The following is a 22,747-nucleotide window of genomic DNA, read 5'->3' as shown; positions in this document are numbered from 1 at the left end:
GATTTAATCCACTGCTCCTGAGGCTGCTGGGAGAGATTTCCCTTTCTCTTCTTTGTTCGCACAGCTCCTGGGGGTTCAGTTTAGGATTTGACCCCGCCTCTGCGTGTAGTTTGCCGGAGGGCGTCTGTTCTTCGCTCAGACAGGACAGGGGTTAAAGGAGCAGCTGACTCAGGGGCTCTGGCTCACTCAGGCCAGGGGGAGGGAGGGGTGCGGATGCGGGGCGAGCCTGCGGCAGAGGTCAGCGTGACGTTGCACCAGCCTGAGGCGCACCGTGCATTCTCCCGGGGGAGTTTTCCCTGGATCACGGGACCCTGGCAGTGGCAGGCTGCACAGGCTCCGTGGAAGGGGGGGGTGGAGAGTGACCTGTGCTCACACACAGGCTTCTTGGTGGTTTCTTTGTTCGCACAGCTCCTGGGGGTTCAGTTTAGGATTTGACCCCGCCTCTGCGTGTAGTTTGCCGGAGGGCGTCTGTTCTTCGCTCAGACAGGACAGGGGTTAAAGGAGCAGCTGACTCAGGGGCTCTGGCTCACTCAGGCCAGGGGGAGGGAGGGGTGCGGATGCGGGGCGAGCCTGCGGCAGAGGTCAGCGTGACGTTGCACCAGCCTGAGGCGCACCGTGCATTCTCCCTGGGGAGTTTTCCCTGGATCACGGGACCCTGGCAGTGGCAGGCTGCACAGGCTCCGTGGAAGGGAGGTGTGGAGAGTGACCTGTGCTCACACACAGGCTTCTTGGTGGCGGTGGCAGCAGCCTTAGCGTCTCAGGCCTATCTCTGGGGTCCGTGCTTTTAGCCGTGGCTCTCGCCCGTCTCTGGAGCTCCTTTAAGCAGCTTTTAATCCCCTCTCCTCACGCACCAGGAAACAAAGAGGGAAGAAACACCTCAAAGTGATTTTTAAAAAACAAAAAAATTACAAGAAAAGATTTGGGAATTTTTTTTTAAATGGACTTAATCAAATTTTTAAAAATCGAGGGATCAAAAGAAACAAGAAAGTGAAAAGACCCCATAAAATAGAAGAAAATATTTGCAAATTATATACCTGATAAGAGTCCAGTATCTGGAATATATAAAGAATGTTTATAACTCAGCAATGAAAGGACAGCCCAACTACAAAATTGGCAAAGGATTAACATCGCTCCAAATAAGATAAACAGGTGGCCAATAAGCACATGAAAAGAGTCTCAACATCATTTTTCATTATGGAAATGCAAATCAGAACCACAAGATAACACTTCACATTCACTAGGATGGCTATTATCAGAAAGATGAACAATCACCAGTGTCGGTGAGGATGTGGAACCCTCACACGTTGCTGGTGGAAAAGCAAAAAGCCACTTTGGAAAACAGTTTGGCAATGTCTCAAAATCTTAAACATAGAATTACTATGTGACCCAGCAATCCCCTTCCTAGGTTTATACCCAAAAGAATTAAAAACCTATGTCTACATAAAAACAAGTACGTGAAAACTACCAGCATTATTCAGGATAGCCAAAAGCTAGAAACAACTCACATGTTCATCAGATGATGAACAGATTTTTTTAAATGTGTTATATCCGTATAATGAAATATTATTCAGCCAAAAATAGGAACGAAGTACTGATACATGCTACAACATGCATGAACCTTGTAAACATTATGTAAAAGAAGCCAGACACTAAAGGCCACATACTGTATGATTCCATTTATATGGAGTATGCAGAATAGACAAATCTGTAGAGACAGAAGGTAGGTTAGTGATTGCTAGGGGCTGAAAGGAGGAAAAGATTGGGGAGTGACTGCTAATTTCTACAGGGTTTCTTTTGGAGTGGTGAAAATGTTCCAGAATTAGATATTGGTGGTGGTTGCACAACCTTTAGCAATTAACATTCACAGCACTGGAGATAGGGCACTAACTAGTAAAGAGGGTCTGGGAAGGTCACCGTCAGTCTCTACTACACCTGCCCTTCCTCTTAAAATCATATGTTTCTTTCAGATTTTACATCATCGATTAAGGTCTATAATTTCTATTATAGCATTTTCTAAATTCACTGCATGCTATGCAAACACTTGTCAAGTTTCAAATTATAATTTTATATCTTATCCCAAGATTTGGCAGAAATAAACATATATTCTTGCTGTTTAAAATCTTCTCTTAGTTCTCATTTTCTGAAATTAAAAAGTACTGAATTTTAGCTTACCCTCTTATGGGAGTCCTGCCATTTTAAACAATCATGTTAGCTCTGCTTTTTGGAGAACAGTATGGAATAATGATGAAGTACACAGGCATTCTGGCAGCCCAGCTGTCCCACCTGCCAGCCCTGTGATCTGAGGCAAGTTGCTTAACTTCTTCACTGGTGCCTCAGTTTCCTCCCACATTAAGTGGGCCTCATAACCGCCAGTATTTCATAAAGTTTTGTAGGAGTTAGTACCTGTAAAGCACTTAGAACAAAGAACAAATCCTGGCCTATAGTAAGAGCTCAATAAATCTTTGCTTATATTTTCTAGGTCCTCCCCAAATATTCTTTTAAGCTTCAGCAACAGAAACCCTGTGGAGTATTGTAACCACAGAAGGCAACGTGAGTTTAAATGGATTTTGCTTTCTGATTTGTTTCTTTTCTGATGGCCTTCCTGAATGTGTCAACTTTTTTCTTAGCCTTTTTGGATACAATAGCACATGGGCTTAAGTCTTCAGTGAAATGAAAACTTCTGTAACCAGTTTCTGAGTAAAACTGATGGTGCCGTAGACATCATCCTATTTGGGTGGTCTTTCTTCTAAATACTTCACCTAATATTGCTTCACCCTAAAGTTCACTGGAAGCTTTTATATTTACTACTGCAACCATAGATTTTTGGAGTCCTACAATCAAAGAATTTTACATATCTAGGGACAGACGTTTTGAAATCCTCTAGTTCAAACTACTTATAGTCTAAACTACAAATGAGGAAATTGACTCTTAAGGAGATTATATGACTCTTCCAAAATCACAGATACTTCGGTGATTTTTTCTCTCTGGTATACTGAATTATCTCCCTTTCTGCACTTCATTCTCATTAATGAAGCAATTTATTGTCGAAAATAGTATCATAAAATTGTATAAATGCTGCTTTCCAATAATACTAAAGGTCTATTGAGTTATCTTCACCACCAATCAGGAACCTTTACTGGAAGCTTGTTCCTGATTGGTGAAAGCCTGCTGTAACAGTGGAATTCCAAGGAGTAAACAAAAAAGCATAGCAACAACTGAGTTTGCTGTCTCACTACCCTGAGCCTAGGCCAGCCTGGACTCCTTCATCCCAGGTGAGGTGGCCTCTACATTTTATATGAAGGCTCTGATTTTCCCTTCATGGCAATCCATTACAGACAGGAAGATAAAACTGAACAACACAGCTAAAATAAAGTGTATTCCCAGGTAAAATAGACAAATGCTTTCATTTAAAATGGATTAGTTTGATGAGCTTCAGTTACAAGGCAACAGGAAGGTACCAGTGCTCAGGAACAGTACCTATGGGCAGTGTCACCAATTCCTACTAGTGGCAGCAGCTGTGGTGGGTGACATGACTCACTGGAGTGTGTGATCTCATAGCCAGAAAGGATTTGCAAACAGCTCTGATCATTAATCCCATGCTGTGGAAACAGACATGGAGGAGTGCTGTGCTTCTCATAGCTATAGAGGGTCCTGGTTTCCTAAGAAGGAACATTCACATCCCAGAGCTGGTAGTTTGGTGCCCTATCCCTAGGTGATGAGAGGAAGATGCTTTTTATAATGACTGCCAAGTTGGAATGGAGTCTCTCTTTGCATTTTCTGGGGGAAGATTCTACCATATTATTTTTTAATATAATTTTTTAATTTACAGAATACCCACTGTGGAGACAGGATGAAGTTGACCAGTGAAAAGTTGCCCAAGAACCCCTTTTATACTTCTCTATCCCACTATGCTGCTAATAACCAAAAACTCTTCCAATGGAGAAAGGAAAAGACTGGTACAAATCCTGATAATATTTTCACTAAAAGTTAATTAGGTACACCAGAGCAAAAGAGACAAGAAATATGAGTCTTATTGCTGGCAAGCAAGCGGTTAAGTTTACAGTCTTTTCTAGCTTTTCTGTAAGAATCTGTGAAATTGCTTGAAGCTACCTGGTAGCAGATCATCAGTGAAGAAGTTTCATAATGAGATCCTGATCCTGGTTTTACTCTCAGGACTTTAGGACACCCTTCTGGAAAAGAGAAGCCAGATGTCTGTTCTGTTAAAGAGAATAGTACCATGCTTTACTTGAAATCAGCATTTAAAGCTACCATTTTTTTCTATAGACTTAAAAAAATTAAATTGGGGATGGTTAGCTCATCTAGTTAGAGTAGTTCTAATTAAAGCTCAGATTAAGAATTCCACTCACCCAGAGGCCAGCTTTGTCTAAAGAATTCCACATAGACTGCATTGCTAGAGCTCCTGCCTAGTAGGAAAGAGGGTTAGTTTGACAACCAGCCAATATATTTCTTAATTATATAAGGCACAGTGTCAGGTATTGTGATAGTGCTTTCTTTTTTTAAGGTAGTGCTTTTTCCTTGAACTAAGGAGGTCAGTTTTAGGAATGAGAACTAGGAGAGAAGCTAGTACAGTGTCAGATGAATTCTATTTAATTTATTACTTTAAGAGAGAAAATTCATATTTTATGGATAAAGATGGAATTCTTTACTTTTTAAAAAATCAGATCATTACAGCCATGCTGGTTTGGTGGAAAAGGCATTGCACCTCTTGAAGGAAAGAATAAGAAGAGGGGATACTCTGGCATATTTCCTACTAGGTCAACTGTATTTTGAAGAGGTATCATTTTTTGTTGATTTGTTTTCATATAAAGCTGCTGTTAGATCTTCATACCAAAATTTCCTATAGAGTTCCTTACATTGTTAAACCAGGGAAATTCTGTCAAATTCCATAGATTATAGTTGTGGATTTAAGTATGATAAATTGGTCCCAGCTTATGGAGATATTCAACCTTTCTCCATAAAAGTCATTCTAATTAATGTCATTTATAGGAGTCATTTTGGTATGAAATCCATTTTCACATGATAAATTAAAAATCTAATTTTTATATTTTGCCCGATATATTCAACATCATTTAAAAAATATTTTCATTTTATTAACAATGAAAAATCCTGATTCTTATCTAGTACTTAAAGGCAGCTTTATATGTTCCTATATGGAGTAAGGAGGGGATTTCCCTCTTTATCCACATTATGCTGAGGTTTGCAAAATAGGTCTAGGAGGACCTATGCAAACTATCACTCCAACTTCAGCAATATAGCTTCAGTTGTTCATTGAACCCCAAGGGAAGATGTGAAAAGGGACCAGCTGTCCCCAACCCCTCACTATCCATTGAATGTTTGGGCAGCTGTTCAACTATATCCCACTTACTTATCTTTTGATGGCTCCTTCATTCATTCTGGCAACAAATATTTGTTGAGGACTCATAATGCACCTGTCACTGTGAGGATCACGTAGCACAATGGTTCAGAGAATGATCTTTCAGCTCTGGGCATAGGTTCCAATACGGTTCTGTTGCTTGTTAACTGTAACCTTGGGCACATATGCTTAACCTCTTGGTGCCTCAGTTTCCTCATCTATAAAAGGGGGTAATAATATGTATTTCATAGAGCTATTATGAAGGTATATTAATTGTAAAAATACTAACAGGGCCTGGCACCTAGTAAGTGCTTTATAAGTATTTGCTACTATTATGCTAGGTACTAGCTATACAGTAATGAGGGAGTTAGAATGGTCCCCATTTCATAGAGCTTACAGTCTAGAGAAAGAAATTAAATTAATATATAATTAAAAATAAGTTAAAATACTATGAAAGCAATTAACTGGGTACTCTGAGAGAGAATAACTTAGGGATAGGGCGGAAATACCTGTTGTTGAAACTAAAACTTGAAGAAAAGGCAACAGTTAATGCAAACAGCCACAGGGAAGTGCATTCCAGGTAGAAGGGAGAACAAATGCAACGTTTCTGAGATGAGGAAGAGTTTGGTGAGCTCTAGGAATTAAGAGACCAATGTCATGGTCAGCAAGGCAGAGAATGACTCTAGATAAGCCTTGCTTAAAATGTAGTGAGAAGCCATTGAAGTGTTTTGAGACTGTGATGAATGGATTGGAAGGGGAGCATAGGACCAAGACAAGTTTAGGGGAAATTTATACTAGTTGGGTCAAGAGAGGATGGTGATCTGGACCCAGCAGTGGAGCTGGGTCCTGGATTTATTTTGGAGATACAAGTAATGGCATCGTGGACTGAAAAATAGAGAAGTGGGGAGGAGTGAGTTTTGAGGGAACCATCAGGAGGTCAGTTTTTGGACATTTTATGTTTGAGATTCCCCTCAGTCATCCAAGTATACATGTTTCAAAGTAGAAACTACATGTAAGACTCTAGATCTCAAAGGAGAAGTCTGAGTTGAAAGTATATATCTGAGATTTTCCAGCATGTATATGGTATTTAAAATCATGAAAAACTAAAAGGACTTCCTTTCTCTTCCTCTGTATAGAGTATTCTAAGTTTTCCAGCCCTCTTATATGTTGGCCAAACACTAGCCAGAAAGGAGAATGAATCTTTACAACTCAGTCATTTACTCATTGTTGTATGTTCTTTAAGATAAATATTTGTTAGCATTTTGGTACAGTTTTTATTAATTTTATCAGTTTGTTGATTAATTACAATTTATGAAAAGAGAAATTTCAATTTTTTCTGTGTTTTCCAAAAGTTGCTTTTCTCTGGCCTGCTCTTCCTAGTAATGACCTTCCAACTCAGAGACTCTCTTTCCACTGTTACAAATGATTTATTCTTTAGCGTAAGGCATTTTCCATGGTGGATTAAGACATAAGCCCCATTTTTTTTTTTTTTTTTTTTTTTTTATGAGATACGCGGGCCTCTCACTGTTGTGGCCTCTCCCATTGTAGAGCACAGGCTCTGGACGTGCAGGCTCAGCGGCCATGGCCCACGGGCCCAGCTGCTCCGCGGCATGTGGGATCTTCCCAGACCGGGGCACGAACCCACGTCCCCTGCATCGGCAGGCGGACTCTCCACCACAGTGCCACCAGGAAAGCCCAAGCCCCATTTTTGTTCCTTACACTTCAGCGTATTTGTTATTATATCCTATAACGCTGAGGAGCCTTAAATGAATGACATATAACACGTAGGTTTTTATAGGAAGTATGGGAGAAAGATAATTTTGGAGAATCACGTTTGTTTTTCTGTGTCTTCTCCCTAGCTAGAAAATGGCAAAACTGGAAGAGCCATATCATAGTGGATATTTAGTAGTAGCGGATATCCTGATGTTCATCTTTTCTCAGAGTCTTTGGCCCCATCTCTGAAGTTTCTCAGACTCCAGGAGTAGTGGGTGATATGGCAGGCTGGAATGAGCAGAGGGCTAGGCTATCATTTAGACAGCGGTTTGGCAACAGCCAAGAGTAAGAGTGAAAGCCAAAGAGAGTCTGACCCAGGTTCCTCCTGGTCAGTTCCCTCAGTTGCCATATTTAGGTTTATTTTATTGATTTTATAGTGTGTTGATTGTTGTCAATAGCTTACTTGCAAATTCCATAAATTTGTTGCTGTCTTGTTTTATTTGGTGCTGCTAGCTAGAGTTAGGTGGGAATTAAGTATTTGGGATTACTTTAAGGTAATAATGAAAATAATTCAGTATTTCCTGGGAGCTTACAGGGATGGTATGAAAAAGCATTAGAACAGTTTGAAGAAATCAAGGAAAAGGATCATCAGGCAACTTACCAGCTAGGAGTGATGTATTATGATGGCCTGGGGATGACCGCAGACGCTGTAAGTTATTGTTTTGTTCACAGTGTTTAAGATTTCATTGTTTATGGATTATTTGATATATTTAAAATTATATTTTAATGATATATTTCTTACTTATATTTAAATAATTATCTGTCATTTCAGCATTTAAAGGATAGCAGTAGTCATTTTTACATTTACGTGAAAAACAAATTTCTTTTTGCCCCTCTCCTTGCTACTATTAGCCGTCAATAACATTTTTGCTTTAAAATGTTTTCCTTTGTTTTTAAAAGTTACTTCAAAGCTACATGGGGCTTCCCTGGTGGCGCAGTGGTTGAGCGTCCGCCTGCCGATGCAGGGGACGTGGGTTCGTGCCCCGGTTCAGGAAGATCCCACATGCCGCGGAGCAGCTGGGCCCGTGAGCCATGGCCACTGAGCCTGTGCGTCCGGAGCCTGTGCTCCGCAACGGGAGAGGCCACAACAGTGAGAGGCCTGCGTACCGCAAAAAAAAAAAAAGCTACATGAACATGGAGAAAAGTTAGAAAATAAGCAAAAATAATATCACTCCAAATTTTACTATCAAATATGAACTTTGTTATTAGAGTATATTCTTCCATGTATTGCCCTATGCAAAAAAAAAAAGATAAGCTGAAACCAGAATGTGTTCATTAGACAGTCACACTTGCTATGAAACTTCTTAAGTCTCTCTCTAGAATGCGAATTTTTTTGAAAAATTGGTTTTTATACTTATTCGTGCTTTCTAACTCAATGGTCCCCTATTTCTATTTAAATGGTATCATGACTGCACCACCACCCAAGTTATAGGATTATTTAACATGGAATTTAGAAATAGGTCCTTGGAAAATGGTAATAACAGTAGGATAATGTTCATCACTACATCTTTTTAAAACTTTTATTAAACAATCTAACCAGAAAGAATTTACATAAACAAAAAGAATCAATAATTTGAGTTTACCAAAGATATAATAATAATACCAGTGAAAAATATTGGCTGCACAAAAATGAAGCGGAAAGCAATAAAATGCTTAATTTCTGACAGGGCCTAACCAGAAGCAATACAATAGAAATTAGATGACAATTGAACTCTAGTCTCAAAAAGTTAAGAAAACACATTTTGTCAATCAAACATGAGAAGACTGGGGAACAAATTGCAATGAAACAACTTAAACTTGTGAAAACAAATCTTTAAAAATTTTACTTTCCAAAAATAGAATTTATACTGAATACATCTACCAAAACTAACACATATTCCCTAATACCATTTAATACCCAGTTTATATTCAAAATTCTCAAATTGTCCCAAAGTAGTCTTTCAAGCCAGCATTCAGTCAGAGACCACCCAATGCATTGAGTTGTAATATCTACACATTTCTTTAATCTAGATTAATTCTCTCTCCTGCCTTTTTTCATAATACTGACTTTATTAGAAGTGACACTTATATGGTACTTATGCAGAAAAATGTCTTCCTTTGTAATTCATACTGAAATATTTAGGGGTGAAGTGTCCTGATATTTTCATATCGGCATATAACTTGAAACAAGTCACCAAAAAAGACAGATGAAGCAAATATAGCAAAATGTTATTACTGACAATCTATGTGGTAGTTTGCATCAGCAGGCGGACTCTCAACCACTGCGCCACCAGAGAAGCCCTATGCAAATTTTTATGTAATATTCTTTCTACTTTTCTGTATGCCATTCTTAGATCTTCTGTATTCTCAGCCTTTTTCTCAGACTACTTCCTTCACTTCCTTGCCTTATCAGAAACTTGGTTGTCCCACAAGCAGCCCTCTTTAGAGGAGGGCTCTCCTTACAACCTCCCAAAGTACCATAGTGCTCAAAGTTAGAGCTGGTATTATTTTCATTTCCCAATTCACTTTCTAGCTATTATTTCTCCTCCACCTCAGGTACAAAGTGTACCTACTTTGAAGTTCATACCAACTCCTTGCTTTCCTAGTTCTATCAATTTCCTGGTTGTTGGGAATTTTCTAATGTTAACCTGAAGACTTTGGCTCTGGGATTACATTTTCCTCCCTGTGTCATTCCACCATTTTATCTGATACTTGAATAAAGAACTGAGCAGCAAGAAGGAGCAACGTATAGGTGTAGGTGAATCACATTCCAGGCAGAGGAAATAGCTAGCGTTCAGGCCTGAGGAAGGATGGTACAGCTGGAATACAGTCAAAACAGTGAAACAGGGACCAAACCACATGGAACTTGGCAAACTATGGCCAAATGGATTGTATTCTCAATGCAGTGTGAAGACACCAAAAGGGAGTGCAATTAATATGATTAACATTTTTAAAGATCATTTTGTCTGTTGTGTGGAGATTGGATTGAATGGAGGCAAGAGTAGAAGCAGGAAGTCCAGTGAGGAAGCCAGTGCAGTAGTTCGGATAAAAGAGCAGCTTTAACTGAAATTATAGTGGTGGGAATAGAGAAAAGTGGACAGATCTAGGATGTGCTCTTAAGAGGATACAGGACTTTCTGATGGATTGGGAGAGGGGCAGAGATAAGGGGAGGAATCAAGGATGATTCCTACTTTTTGTCTTGAGTGGATGATGTTGCCATTTAATAACAATGGGGTGACTGAGGGAGAAGCACGTTTGGCGTACAGGAGGAAAAGTGAAACATTTATGTTTGAATGTTTCATTTGAAGTACCTGTTAAGACACCTAAGTAGAGATGTCAGGTAGAGAGTCTGGAGCTCAACGGTGCCATCAGGACTAGAGAAATCAGTGGGGGGCTATCTGTGGAGTAGTGGGAGTTACAGCACCAGCTTGGATAAGATTGCTGAATGAGTATCATAGACAAGAGCCACAGGTCAAGGCCAGGGACTGGAAGCCCTCCAGTATTTCATGGTCATAACGGAAAGAATAGCTAGCCAGCAAAGGAGAAATGAGAAGAAGACAGGGAGGACAGAGGAAAATGAGGACTGTGTGGTGATCTGAAAGTCAAACGATGAAATTGTTTCATCTGTCTCAAATTCTGCTGAGAGGTGAGTAGAATGAAAACTGAGCACTTACTATCAGACATACTAAGATGAATTTCACTGGAGATCTTGACAAAACCATTTCAGTGGGACCAAGGTCATAAGGGACCAAGATTGGAGTGGGTGGAGGAGACATATGGATGTAAGGAAGTGGAGATAAGCACTGAGCTTTGTTATAAAGTAGAACAAATATATGTGCAATAACTGGGAGGGATCATGGGATCAAGGGAGAGTTTTCTCCCAGATCAAAGATATTACAGTATTATTTGTAAGTTGACACACAAGATCTGGTAGAGAGGAAAAAATTGATGATGAATCAGGTAAACTGATAGATATGGTGTTTCTTTCAATTCTTTCTGTTTTCTCAGTGAAATAAAAGACAAGCCATGTGTTTGCTGTGGCAGCATGTATCCTAAAATTCTAACAATTCAGAGAAAATAAGCATAGCCCCTGTGCAAAGATGACACACAACTCCATGAACTGTTCCATATTTTTTATAAAAATATTTAAAAAGTTGAAGCCATAAGCTGAGACTGAGGAGAGGGAGCGAGGGGACAGCAGAAGTCTGAAGAGAAAGGAAAAGGTTTGAAGTAGTATCTTCTCTTCCAGATAAGTGGGAGAGATCATTGATGAGACAAACTGATAGTATTGCTTGTGAGGGGAGAGCTCGCTCTGAAATTTGAAGTCACAAATTGTAGGAAGGACCTGTCAGCATGGTTATGTTTTTCTCCAGCCATGTTCAGTGGTTTAAGTACAGCAGAGTAGCTGGAGAAATAAGATATCTGCCACATGAGTGAGTGTCATGAAGGGAAAGAGGGACAAAGGAATGAGTACAGTGACAGATACAGAATAAGCTGATGTGGGAAGAACACGAAGGTGTAGAAAGACCAGGAAAACTGGTAGATTCGACGGGTTGGCATATGGCAACTCCAAAATAGAATGGCTTGAATGTAATTACATATGGAGGCCAGTGGAGCAAAAAAGAAGATGGCCTCTGTAGGTCTGTTCAGTTAACCCAAGGTAAAGGGGCAAAGAGCAAATTCTTTTAATGTTTATCATTTTATTAATTTACCGAGTTCTTGACACTAATTTGGTCCAGAGTCTGGTGGAAACAAATATGCTTTGTGTGGTAGGTTTGAAATATCTTGAAAGTTACATGTTATAAACCCCAAAATATTGATACAAAACCACATTATGTTTGCTTTAGTCATATATCTTTTGAAAGAAATTGAAAAGAAAAAATACATACACAGGTATGTATATATGTGCCTGGGTATCCTTTTATATTGGTACATATTTACCATTTCTGAGGCTTTACATTCCTCCCTATCAATCAATCGGCGTTGCCATCTGGCACCATATTCCTTTTCCGTTCAACCTGAAGAATTTCTTTTAAAGAGCATTTCTTGTAAGTATGCAGGTAATGAGTTATCTCCAATTTTATAATTACCTGAAAATGTCTTCACTCTGCCTTCATTTTTGATGAATTGTTTTGCTGGTTGAGTTTCTCCTTTCCTCACTTTAAAAATGCCATTGTAGTGCTTCCCTGGTGGGGCAGTGGTTGGGTCCAGAGCCCGTGCTCCACAACGGGAGAGGCCACAGCAGTGAGAGGCCCGCGTACCGCAAAAAAAAAAAATGCCATTGTAAACTCTTCTAGCTTCTCACAAGAAGTCAGTCTCTGATTGTATTATGTTCCCTGTATATGTGTCCTTTTTCTCTGGCTGCTCGCAGGATTTCTATGGATTTCAGCAGTTTGACTATGATGCATGCCTAGGAGAGGGTTTTTGTTTATCCTGTCTGGGGTTCATTGAACTTCAATGATCCCTTTCAGTTGCAGTTCTCAAGAGTCATTCCTCTTCCAGTTTGTGTTTGCTTTGATAAACTTTCCAGTGCCTTTAATAACTTTTTTAAAAATTAATTAATTTATTTTTGGCTGCGTTGGGTCTTTGTTGCTGCTTGTAGGCTTTCTCTCGTTGTGGAGAGCAGGGGCTACCCTTTGGTGCAGTGCCCGGGCTTCTCACTGCGGTGGCTTCTCTTGTTGCGGAGCATGGGCTCTAGGCACGCGGGCTTCGGTAGTTGTGGCTCGCAGGCTCTTGAGCACAGGCTCAGTAGTTGTGGCGCACGGGCTTAGTTGCTCCGCAGCACGTGGGATCCTCCCAGACCAGGGCTCGAACCCGTGTTCCCTGCCTTGGCAGGCGTATTCTTAACCACTGTGCCATCAGGGAAGTCCCTCCCAGTGCCTTTAGAAAGTTGTTCTTTATGTTTGGTCCTGATTTAATCACTGCTATCTGTGGGAGGATTTACACGAACACTTCACTCTACTACCATTATACTGTAAGTTCTCTCTTACTAACCAGTTGGGGGAAAAAATGGTAGACACCTACCTCACACACTCACAGAAGTAAATCCACATGATCTGGGACTCGGTAAAACACCTTTATTTTCTCATCTATTACTGTGTTGTTTAGCCAGCAACAGCACTTTGAGAGACTAGTGAGGAGTAAAAGTTAGAATGCAGTGTATACAAATGTACTTGACTGTCAAATATTATTTTCCTCTTTGGAGTGATTTTTGAAGGTTTTGAAACTGGGTTAAATCCACTTCACCTGCCTTCACTAATCAAAGTCGTTTTAAGACTCATGTGTCCTCCAAGCTGCACTTGCATAAACAATAAGATGTTTGCCTGAGTTGTTTTCTGGGAACTTGGAGCCAGTGGCATCTAGTTTGAGCTGAGCTGGTTAAGACTAGATAGGACCGTCGACTCTCCAGCTGGGCATCCACAGGCGTCCATTGCTTCATGATGTTTTGAACGTGCAGAGGCCTGCATCTTAGTTACACCTGCGCAGAGAGAAGATTACTCGCCAATTCCCACATCTTTTCCCAATCACCTTTCGCCACGCCCCGCACGCTCCCCGTGCCTCGGACCGCCCTGCTGTTTTTTATTCCTTATCCCATAAATACCCCGAGCTGCCTGCTTGCTGGAGGCTGGGTTGAGATTTGTTCTCTCGTCTTCCGGTTTGGCTGCCTCTTTTTGCTGCAAACCTCGGTGTCTCCACGTTTGGCTTGCCGTGCGTCTGGCAAGACAGATCTGGTTCGGTAACACGTGGTGAGCCAGCCAAGAGGTGAGTCCAGGCGAACCTTTGGCCCACGGCTCGTCGGCCCCTTGCAGGCACTGAGGACCGGTGGGCCAGCCCAAGCAGCTCCCTGGCGTGTCCGTTCCCAGACTGACCCTGGGTTTTCAGGGAGGCACTGCTGACCTTCCGTGCTTAGTTTCATCTTGTAGCAAGGAGAGGAAATGGAGCAGGACCCTATGGTGCTTCCCCTCCATGCCCTCTGCCTGTCTTCTGTCTGTAGAAAAACTTTAGTCAAAGAACAAATTCAGAGAAGTGAGAAAGTGCAGAAGCAAAGGAAAACAAGACCAAGTAATAATAGTTTAGTCAGTGAATGAAGTCGGGGACCATTAGTCCCTCCTCATAGGGCTATAGATAATATTCTGGGCCGTATCCTTTGAGCTGTTTTATAGATACTGAAACCCCCACTAGGTGAAAGAAATTAACTACATGATGACCAGGCTGTGTAGCCATGACATAAGCTGCCACAGTTATGAGAACTGGCTTCAAAGAAATGAGAACAAACCGACCCTGGAACTGAAGACTAACTGTACCTAAAACAATGAAGATGGCGCTGACCAGACCACCACGTGACCAATTTCAAGGTGACTGTCGGAGCTGACTGGGCTGTTTCTGCATGTAGCCCCCTCCCTCTGCCTAAACACCCCTGAAACTCCCCTTTAAAAGTGCCTGCCCAGGGCTTCCCTGGGGGCACAGTGGTTGAGAGTCTGCCTGCCAATGCAGAGGACACGGGTTCGTGCCCCGGTCCGGGAAGAGCCCACATGTCACGGAGCGGCTGGGCCTGTGAGCCGTGGCCGCTGAGCCTGCGCGTCCGGAGCCTGTGCTCTGCAACGGGAGAGGCCACAACAGTGAGAGGCCCGCGAACCGTGCAAAAAAAAAAAAGTGCTTGCCCTCTGATTTGTCAGTGAGGCATCAGTCTCTGAACGTAAGTCCGCCATTCTCCCCGTTGCCGGCCTCAGAAATAAAGCAGACTTTCCACTAGCCTTGCCTCTTGAATATTGGTTTTTGAGTGGCGAGCAGCTAGACCCGTCTTTCAGTAACATTTTTGGGGTTTGGGGCTTTTGGATTTGGAACATGTTTTTAGGGGAAACCTCGTTAAAGAAATGCACTTGTGCCTAGATTGTCTTTGGAACCCTGAAGGATCATGGGTTAGAGGCCCACCTGATGGGATTTTGGCAGACAATATAAAAGGTTACTGCTGCTGAGGTACTCTGTACCTGAGTTTACGGCCCAGGGCTCTGGATTTTGGTTTTGTTTTTGTTTTGTTTGTCCATGTCTGTCTATGTCTGATTGTCTTAATTGTTAGGAATTGGCTACCGGGGGTTGAGCTTCTTGGCGACTGTAGCAAGGACCCTAAGATTTTGTTGCTGCACCCACCTGGGAACAAAGCTCCTTCAAAATGGGCAATGTTAATTCAGTTCCCTCTTGCAGCCCTCTAGGCCACGTTCTCCAAAATTGGGAGACTTTCTGTTATGAATCCATGGAAAAATAAAAGATGGTTATTTTTTGTAACACTAAGTGACCATAATATTCTCTAGACTCTGGAGCACAATGGCCTGAAAATGGATCCTTAAATTACAATAAAACTTTGCAAGTAGATTTATTTTGTAAACAGGAATAAAAACGGGATGAAATACCTTATGTACAGTCTCTTACGTTCTTGTATCAGAATAAACCTGTGTAGAGTAGATGTAAGGTAATGGTCCAACAGGAAGGAAAGGCACAGACACCTGTTTTGCTGGATTCTAATGAGAAGGAGGGTGATTTGCGGGCTGAGTGGCCGCTCGGACGCTCCCCTCCACCCTTACAGGGTGCTGCTGCCGCTCCTTCACTGTCAGTATTTGAGCCTCAGGCTCTCGGGCCCCTGTGCCCTCCACCCCAGTCTCTGAGGGTTGAGAAACAGGAATGGCCTCCCCTCTCATTACCTGCCAGGGTGTGCAGCTTGGCCAGGGTGCTACCCAAGTGCGGATAGGGCAATATCCCTTAAGGCAAGTCCCCACGGGGGCTGTGAATGCTGAGACTGGGCAGCTGATGGGATGGATCTGGGTCCACTTCCCTGTCCGCTTTGGATTTATTTAATTGGAAGAATAATATGCCAACTTATACAGATGACTCGAGAATGGAAAACCTTCATTGATTTTTGGTTGTTTTTTTTTTGCAACCTACAACCTAACCTGGGCAGATGTTCAAAATTTATTAAACACCCTCCTCACTTCAGAAGAGCATAGGATGGTGCTGGATAAAGCTCGAGACGAGGCAGATCTGCTTCATGCAGAAACCCCTGGCAACCCGGTGAGGGCTGCTGCATGCAGGGCTACACCAAAAGCAGATCCTGATGGGATGTGAACGCTGGAGACAGGCCCGAACTTTACTGAGATTGCGTTCTTGCAGGATTGCAAAGAGGGATGCCAAAACAAGCCTTAATAAAGTACAGGAGGTAAAACAGACCAAATGAGGATCCTTCAGAATTTCCAGAAAGGGTCTTTAAAGCCTATAGGCAACGTACAAAGAGAATTTATAAAAGTCAGAGTGACCAGTTTTGGTCAGAGCGCACCCAGTGTACAGAAGAAACTGCCAAAGATGGAAGGGCCTTTAGGAATACCTATGTCTTGACTTGTTGAAACTGCCTTTAACGTTTCTAATGGCAGAGACCAGGTTCAGGAGAAAAGGGAACAATGGAGAATGAAAGAGCCTGCTCTGCGGGCGGCTACCTTAACACCAGGAAGAGCTGAATGGAATCAAGGACTCTCACAAGGGACTCGGCAAAAGCTTCCGCTCAAACGGGCCCCCAGTAGCTGGACCCTGCCAGTGTGCATATTGCAAACAGGAGGGACGCTGGAAAAGAGGGTCCCATCCTAAGTAAGCCTCTTGAAGGTAAACAGCTGGCACATCGGATGCCCGAGCTGAGAATGACAGTGACCAAGAATGCCAGGCCCTAGGGGTTCCTTTAAATCTTGTGAAGTCCATCATTTCCCAAGCGGAGCCCTGGATGACTATGACCGTGGGAAATTAACTTGGATTTTGATTGATATTGGGCCATTTACTCAGTTTTAAATACCTGGCTTTCTAAGCTTCCTTCTAAAACTATGTTAGTAACTGGGGTGTCCAAAGAAACCTTGAAAATGCCTTTTTTTTCCAGCTGCTAAACTGTCAGTTGGGGAAAACGCATCTGAAGCATACCTTCGTATACGTGCCTGAATGCCCCATTCCCCTTCTGAGACGAGATTTACTAACTAAATATCAGGGTTACCTTTGCCCCTGAGTGGACAGACGTTAAAGTACCACCAGAGCAGGCTTGCGCATTGCAGGCTTTATTACTCCAATCCCCAAAAGAACAGCCTGCAACTGTTCCAGAAGAGATTTGCAAAGAGGAATCCGAAGACCTGGGCAGACGGGAGGCTGGGAATAGCAAGGAGCTAGGCCTATACAGCTTAGGATACCACCTGAGGTCAGCTTGTACACGATTTAAGAACAATTAGATTGTAAAAGAGACTACTCCAGTAGTCCCTAACCCATATTCTCTGCTCACTAATCTGTCCAGACATTGTTGGTTTACTGTATTAGAGTTGAAAGATGCCTTTTCTTGCATATCCTTGTTTTAAATCCCAAGAGTTATTTGCTTTCAAATGGGAAGATCTAGGTACTAAGAATTAAACAACAGTACTGCTGGACAGTACTTCCTCAGGGATTTAAAACTCTACCCGCGATGTTTGGAGAAATCCTGGCAAAAGATTTGAGGGACCCGCAACTAAATGAGGGAGCCCTGCTCCAGGACGTAGTTGATGCTGGTTACCAGTAAAACAAAGGACACCTGAGACCAGAATATGGTTGTTTTTTGGGGGTTTTTTTTCAGAATATGGTTTAGATTTCAACCTTTTTGGTTGAACAGGTCTATCAGGTATCCAAGAAAAAGCACAGAGTTCTCAATCCCTCTGTTAAATATTTGGGTTTTGAACTCTCACAAGGACAGAGACTTGCCCTCTAATGGAAGGGAAGCTCTAGCTAGGGCTGCAGCTCCCACCAAGAGATAATTGCAGGAATTTCTGGGAATGGCTGGGTTCTGCCGTATTTGGGTCCCCAACTTTGGACTCATAGCAAAACCCATTTAGGAAGCTCTTAAAGGAGACAATGAACATCTAGACTGAAATCATGGAGGATAAACATCCTGAAGACCAGCTCCATCTTCGCGGGTTGGGACCTTATGAGGAATGCACCGAAAAAGGGAGAAAGCACGTTGCGGGAGGAATACCGCAGTGGTTCCAACCCTGACGCTGACTTTCCCGAGTGGGCAAGCAAACCCCCAGAAAAAAGCCACAGGAAAGAAATTAAGGTGAGTGGGATTGCTGCAGTAGTGGCTTTGAAAAGTAAAATTTAGAAAGCAATTTAAATAATTTGCTAGTAACCAGATTGATTGTTTTCTTTTGTTCTGCCTTCTCTTTGTTTCGAACCTCCCAGGCTTGGACAATTCAGTGATTAGGATTTTTCAATCTTTGGCAAAAGTAGGTAATTTCTCTAGCTTTTGGATATGTCATCTAAAACCTTCTGTATTTGATCATGCTGACCCCTTGGTTGTGCCTGTCGTTAATTTTTGACCATCCCTAACTTCACTGTGACTTCAGGTGTGAACATATCAAATTAGGCTAATCAACAAAATGTCCTGTCATGTTTTTTTCTTTAATAAGCCAAAATTTGGTCTCCTCGTGTCCTCAGAATAAAAAACAACCAAAAAACAAACAACAAAAAAATCCCTGGCACCTACCCTTGTTAGGGTTCTATTTGGTGAGGATATTGTAGAAACCACACTTAATTCTCCCAGCCTGTGTTCCTTCGATGCTATCTGTTTCAGTCAAAGGTGATAATGATCAACACACTCCAATTGGTAAAAAAGTAAGACCCCGATCCCTGGCTCGCCAGTGTCCTAGGTAAAATCCCTAAAAATGAGTCGAAATGTTCGCACGTCTGGCGTTCTGTATGCCCTCACAGTGTACATATTTGCCCCACCCCGTACCTATTTGTCTACAGTTTTTATTACCAATCTTGGGCCTATGAATGCCTTGACAGCTGGCGCATAAGTGGTATTTGGGATCAAAATGTTAACTTGAAACCAGGAACAAGAGAATATTCTCAAATGAGTGCTAAATAGTTTGATTCCTCAAGCCCCTGTTACGCCTATGCCCCTTATCAGCAGGAATTAGCCAGATCTGTCCTCACCCTTTTTCCTCAAGAGTTGAGGAATGATCAAAAAGCAAGGGGGGACTGAAACCGTGGGTAAAATCCACTTCACCTGCCTTCAGTAATCAAGGTGGTTTTTTAAGACTCTCATGTGCTCCAAGCAGCATGTAGTCTAAACAAGATGTTTGCCCGAGTTGTTTTCTAGGAACTTGGAGTCAGCTGTGTCTAGTTTGAGCTGAGCTGGTTAAGACTGGATAGAACCACCGACCCTTCAACTGGGCATGCGTGTCTGTTGCTTAGTGACTTTTTGAACGTGCAGAGGCCTATAGCTTAGTTACACCTGTGCAAAGATTCCCGCACCTTTTTCCAATCGCCTTTCTCCACGCTTCCCACACCTCCAACTGCCCGCTGCTTTCTTCTTTATCCTATAAATACCCCGAGCTCCTTGCCTTTGGGGAGGCGGATTTGAGATTTGTTCTCCCATCTCCTGCTTGGCTGCCTTGTAAACCCTCTTTGCTGCAAACCTCGTGGGCTCAGCATTTTGGCTTGCTGTGCGTTGGACAAGAGGAACATAGTCTAGTAAACAATTTGTGTCTGGGTTTTTGGAGGCAGGAAAGCCTTTTGTTGGTGGTTAGAACGTCCTCTGTGTTTTGTGACTATGCAGATGTCATATGAAGATGAGTGTAGTAGACATAAATTTATCACCGAGCACTGCTAGGGAAAGTGTGCTTGAAGAGAAAAGACAGAGTTTGGGGCTCACATGTGTCCTGTAAGGATTAAAAATGTGGAAGTTACTGGCTATTTTTACACTATAAGTTCTAAGAACTGTGCCGATTCAGAATAAGGGCTATGAGGAGAGAAGAAGGAAACCATATTGAGAGGTAATGCAAATGTGGAAGCTATAAAATGAAGGGAATGCTTTATATCCCAGAGCTCCTGGGAACGCTGAGCCAGGAGATGGACTTTGACTTATTTCTAGCCCTGCAGAGTCCAGGACAACCATACCTGTTAGGTATAGACTCATGACATTCTACCTCATGTCGGAGGGTGAACGCTTTACAGCATTATTGGGAGAAAACTTAACTTGGGTAAAACTAAACTAGGACTTTCTGTTTTGTTCTTTTCCTTTGTGGAAGGAAAAAGGAGTGGAATATATGAAGAAAATTGTTGATTCTTCGTGTCCCAAAGCAAGACACTTACAATTTGCAGCAGCTTACAACCTTGGAAGAGCTTATTATGAAGGAAAAGGCGTTAAACAATCAGACGAGGAAGCTGAAAGGTAATCTGACTTGAGAACAAGATTTTTGTTTTAATCAAATGCTTTAAACAAAGAATAACTTGCCTTGCCCTTCTCTTCTAGACTGTGGCTTTTTGCTGCAGACAATGGAAATCCAAAAGCTAGTGTGAAGGCTCAAAGTATCCTAGGATTGTATTACTCAACAAAGGAACCCAGAGAGTTAGAGAAGGTAACAGTGATTTGTTTAAATCCTAGCATCCTGTGTAGATTAATATTTGGTGAGGAGTAAGTATGTAGTCTGAATATCTCTTACATTTCTTTCAATGTAAAGAAAGCTTACATTTTAGGATCTCCAAGCTCATTTCACCCTTCCTCAACTATGAATGCTGCCTTCCCTGCCTCTACCAAAGGAGACCACGGATGTGAGCACTTTGTATGCTATAAAAAGCACACATATAAAATATTCTGCCATAAAAGGTAAAAGGAGGGAGAGTCAGTACAACCTCTTTAATCACCAATGATGGAAAACCCTTTCCAAGAAATCTTACAGGGAGAAGGAAATGAGGCGTTAAAGGCAAACTTGTAGGAGGCACATAACCCCCAAGATCCTTGTCAGATAACTGAGCAGCTACTTGGAAATCGGTTTGGACTAACTCAGATTCACTGTAGCTGAGTATTGAGCAAACGTGCTTGGACCACATGCAGGTTTTTATCCTTGGTTTTCTTTGATCCTGTTGGAGCTCCAAGAGGATCTGAGAGATGGCTGCAATCTCACATCAGCTGCTCTCCTCTCCTTGCTGCGCCTCATTACAAAGCCTTTCAGACGCTTGGTTCCTATTTCCCACCTTTTTGGTCCTTCCTCTGGAAAATCTGAAAATCCTGAAACCTGAACAGCTGAGCTCGAGCCAGTGACCTCGCCTATACTGTGGGCAGACAACGGGCGGGCTCCCCTCAGCACCCTCTCTCAGGCATGTGACGTTGGTGCTAGTCTGACATACATTCAGGGGGTTAGAACGGTGTCCTAGAGATGAATTAATGGTACTATCTTACAGAGATATTCCATTTATAATCCACCTTGTGAATACTAGGGAATTGTGCTTTCTCCTAGGCATTTTATTGGCATTCAGAAGCTTGTGGCAATGGAAACCTGGAATCCCAGGGTGCGCTTGGGCTCATGTACTTTTATGGACAAGGCATCCACCAGGATACCGAGGCTGCCCTGCATTGCTTGAGGGAAGCAGCAGAGCGTGGAAATGTCTACGCTCAAGGGAATCTCGTGGAGTATTACTATAAGATGAAATTTTTTACAAAGTGTGCTGCATTTTCCAAAAGGTGAGTAAGCTGGATAAAAGTATTTACAAAAACTCTTACTAGATGTTCTATGCCAGGTCTGTTTAATAGAACTCACTGCAGTATTGGAAATGATGGCTATTGGTACTTGCAGTGTGGCCAGTGCAACTGAGGACTGAACTTGTAGTTTTCATTGGGTTTTAATTTTAATAGCCACACGTAGCTCCTGGCTACCATATTGGATAGTACATCTGTTAGGGTGCAGAACTTCAGTGCTATTTGCTCTGTATACCATCTAAGTAATCTTACACAAGTTTAACTTTTGGGGCATCAATTGTTCTTTTGTAATCCTGCAGAAGTATTTTCTTCTTGATTTAAAAAAAAATAGTGAATATAAAGAGTTTAACACAGCTTGGCACATGAGAAATATTAAACTTTTTTTCCTACACCCTTAGCCATAGGTTCTATAACTGCACAATTACAATATAGCTTGATGAGGACTGCACAATGAGAATGGATAAAAGACTCCAACACTAACATAAATTATATGGAAATTTCTCTTCTCTGAGGCCATTTACTTTCCTGCATTTACCCACAATGTACAAATGCAACAGACCTGAGTGTCCTCTAAAATGGCTATAAGGCCATGCTGCCATTTCCCTCCCAATAATGCCCCTCCCACGGAGCCCACAGGTTCCCCTCTCCCCGAGCCCAGTGTGAGGCAGACATCCACACTGAAGGATGAAGGAATTGCTTTTACCCTCTCCTCCCCAACATCATGGCCTCCAGGCAGCAGGCCACTTAAAGGTGTGGTCTCTGATGTCTCAAATCCTCTAGTGCCCATATGGTTAAAACTAAGACTTCAAACAGTTCTTTAAAAAATTTTGGAACTTTCCATGTTCCTATTTCCCACAGTATTACGGCTGACGTGGAGTTGACTTGTTTTCATGTAGTTCTCCATTGCTGTATCTGGGTTATAGAGAAGGACTTTTTATTGCCCATTATCATAGATGTGTAAGTTTATTAATGTGTTTTCTGGTCCTGTGTGACTAAAGTCCAAATTCAAGGTTGATGTTTAAATACCCAAAGGGATAGAAAAATGCTTTTTTCCCATTGTTTAAATCTGCAAAGTGATGAGTTCTTGTAATATA

General features: G+C 42.0%; 1 protein-coding gene and 1 non-coding gene across 2 annotated transcripts in view; both read left to right on the top strand.

Annotated features, from left to right (window-relative positions):
- LRP2BP (LRP2 binding protein) overlaps positions 1–22,747 on the top strand; it is a 51,839-nt gene that overhangs the window by 10,645 nt on the left and 18,447 nt on the right. Inside the window, exons 2-7 of the mRNA XM_024759959.1 lie at positions 3,830–3,956; positions 4,683–4,795; positions 7,683–7,796; positions 20,206–20,348; positions 20,430–20,535; positions 21,415–21,638. Of these exons, the coding sequence (XP_024615727.1) occupies positions 3,830–3,956; positions 4,683–4,795; positions 7,683–7,796; positions 20,206–20,348; positions 20,430–20,535; positions 21,415–21,638 (827 nt within the window). The remainder of the gene's footprint in view (positions 1–3,829; positions 3,957–4,682; positions 4,796–7,682; positions 7,797–20,205; positions 20,349–20,429; positions 20,536–21,414; positions 21,639–22,747) is intronic.
- Positions 11,159–11,261, top strand: LOC112409734 (U6 spliceosomal RNA). The gene has a single exon (XR_003005219.1). It is a non-coding gene; the product is annotated as a U6 spliceosomal RNA (small nuclear RNA).

Source organism: Neophocaena asiaeorientalis, unplaced genomic scaffold (assembly GCF_003031525.2).
Source record: "Neophocaena asiaeorientalis asiaeorientalis breed wild unplaced genomic scaffold, Neophocaena_asiaeorientalis_V1.1 scaffold521, whole genome shotgun sequence".
Classification (NCBI taxonomy): Eukaryota; Metazoa; Chordata; class Mammalia; order Artiodactyla; family Phocoenidae; genus Neophocaena; species Neophocaena asiaeorientalis.
The sequence above is the reverse complement of the archived record's forward strand: the minus strand, read 5'-3'. Positions and strand labels throughout refer to the sequence as shown.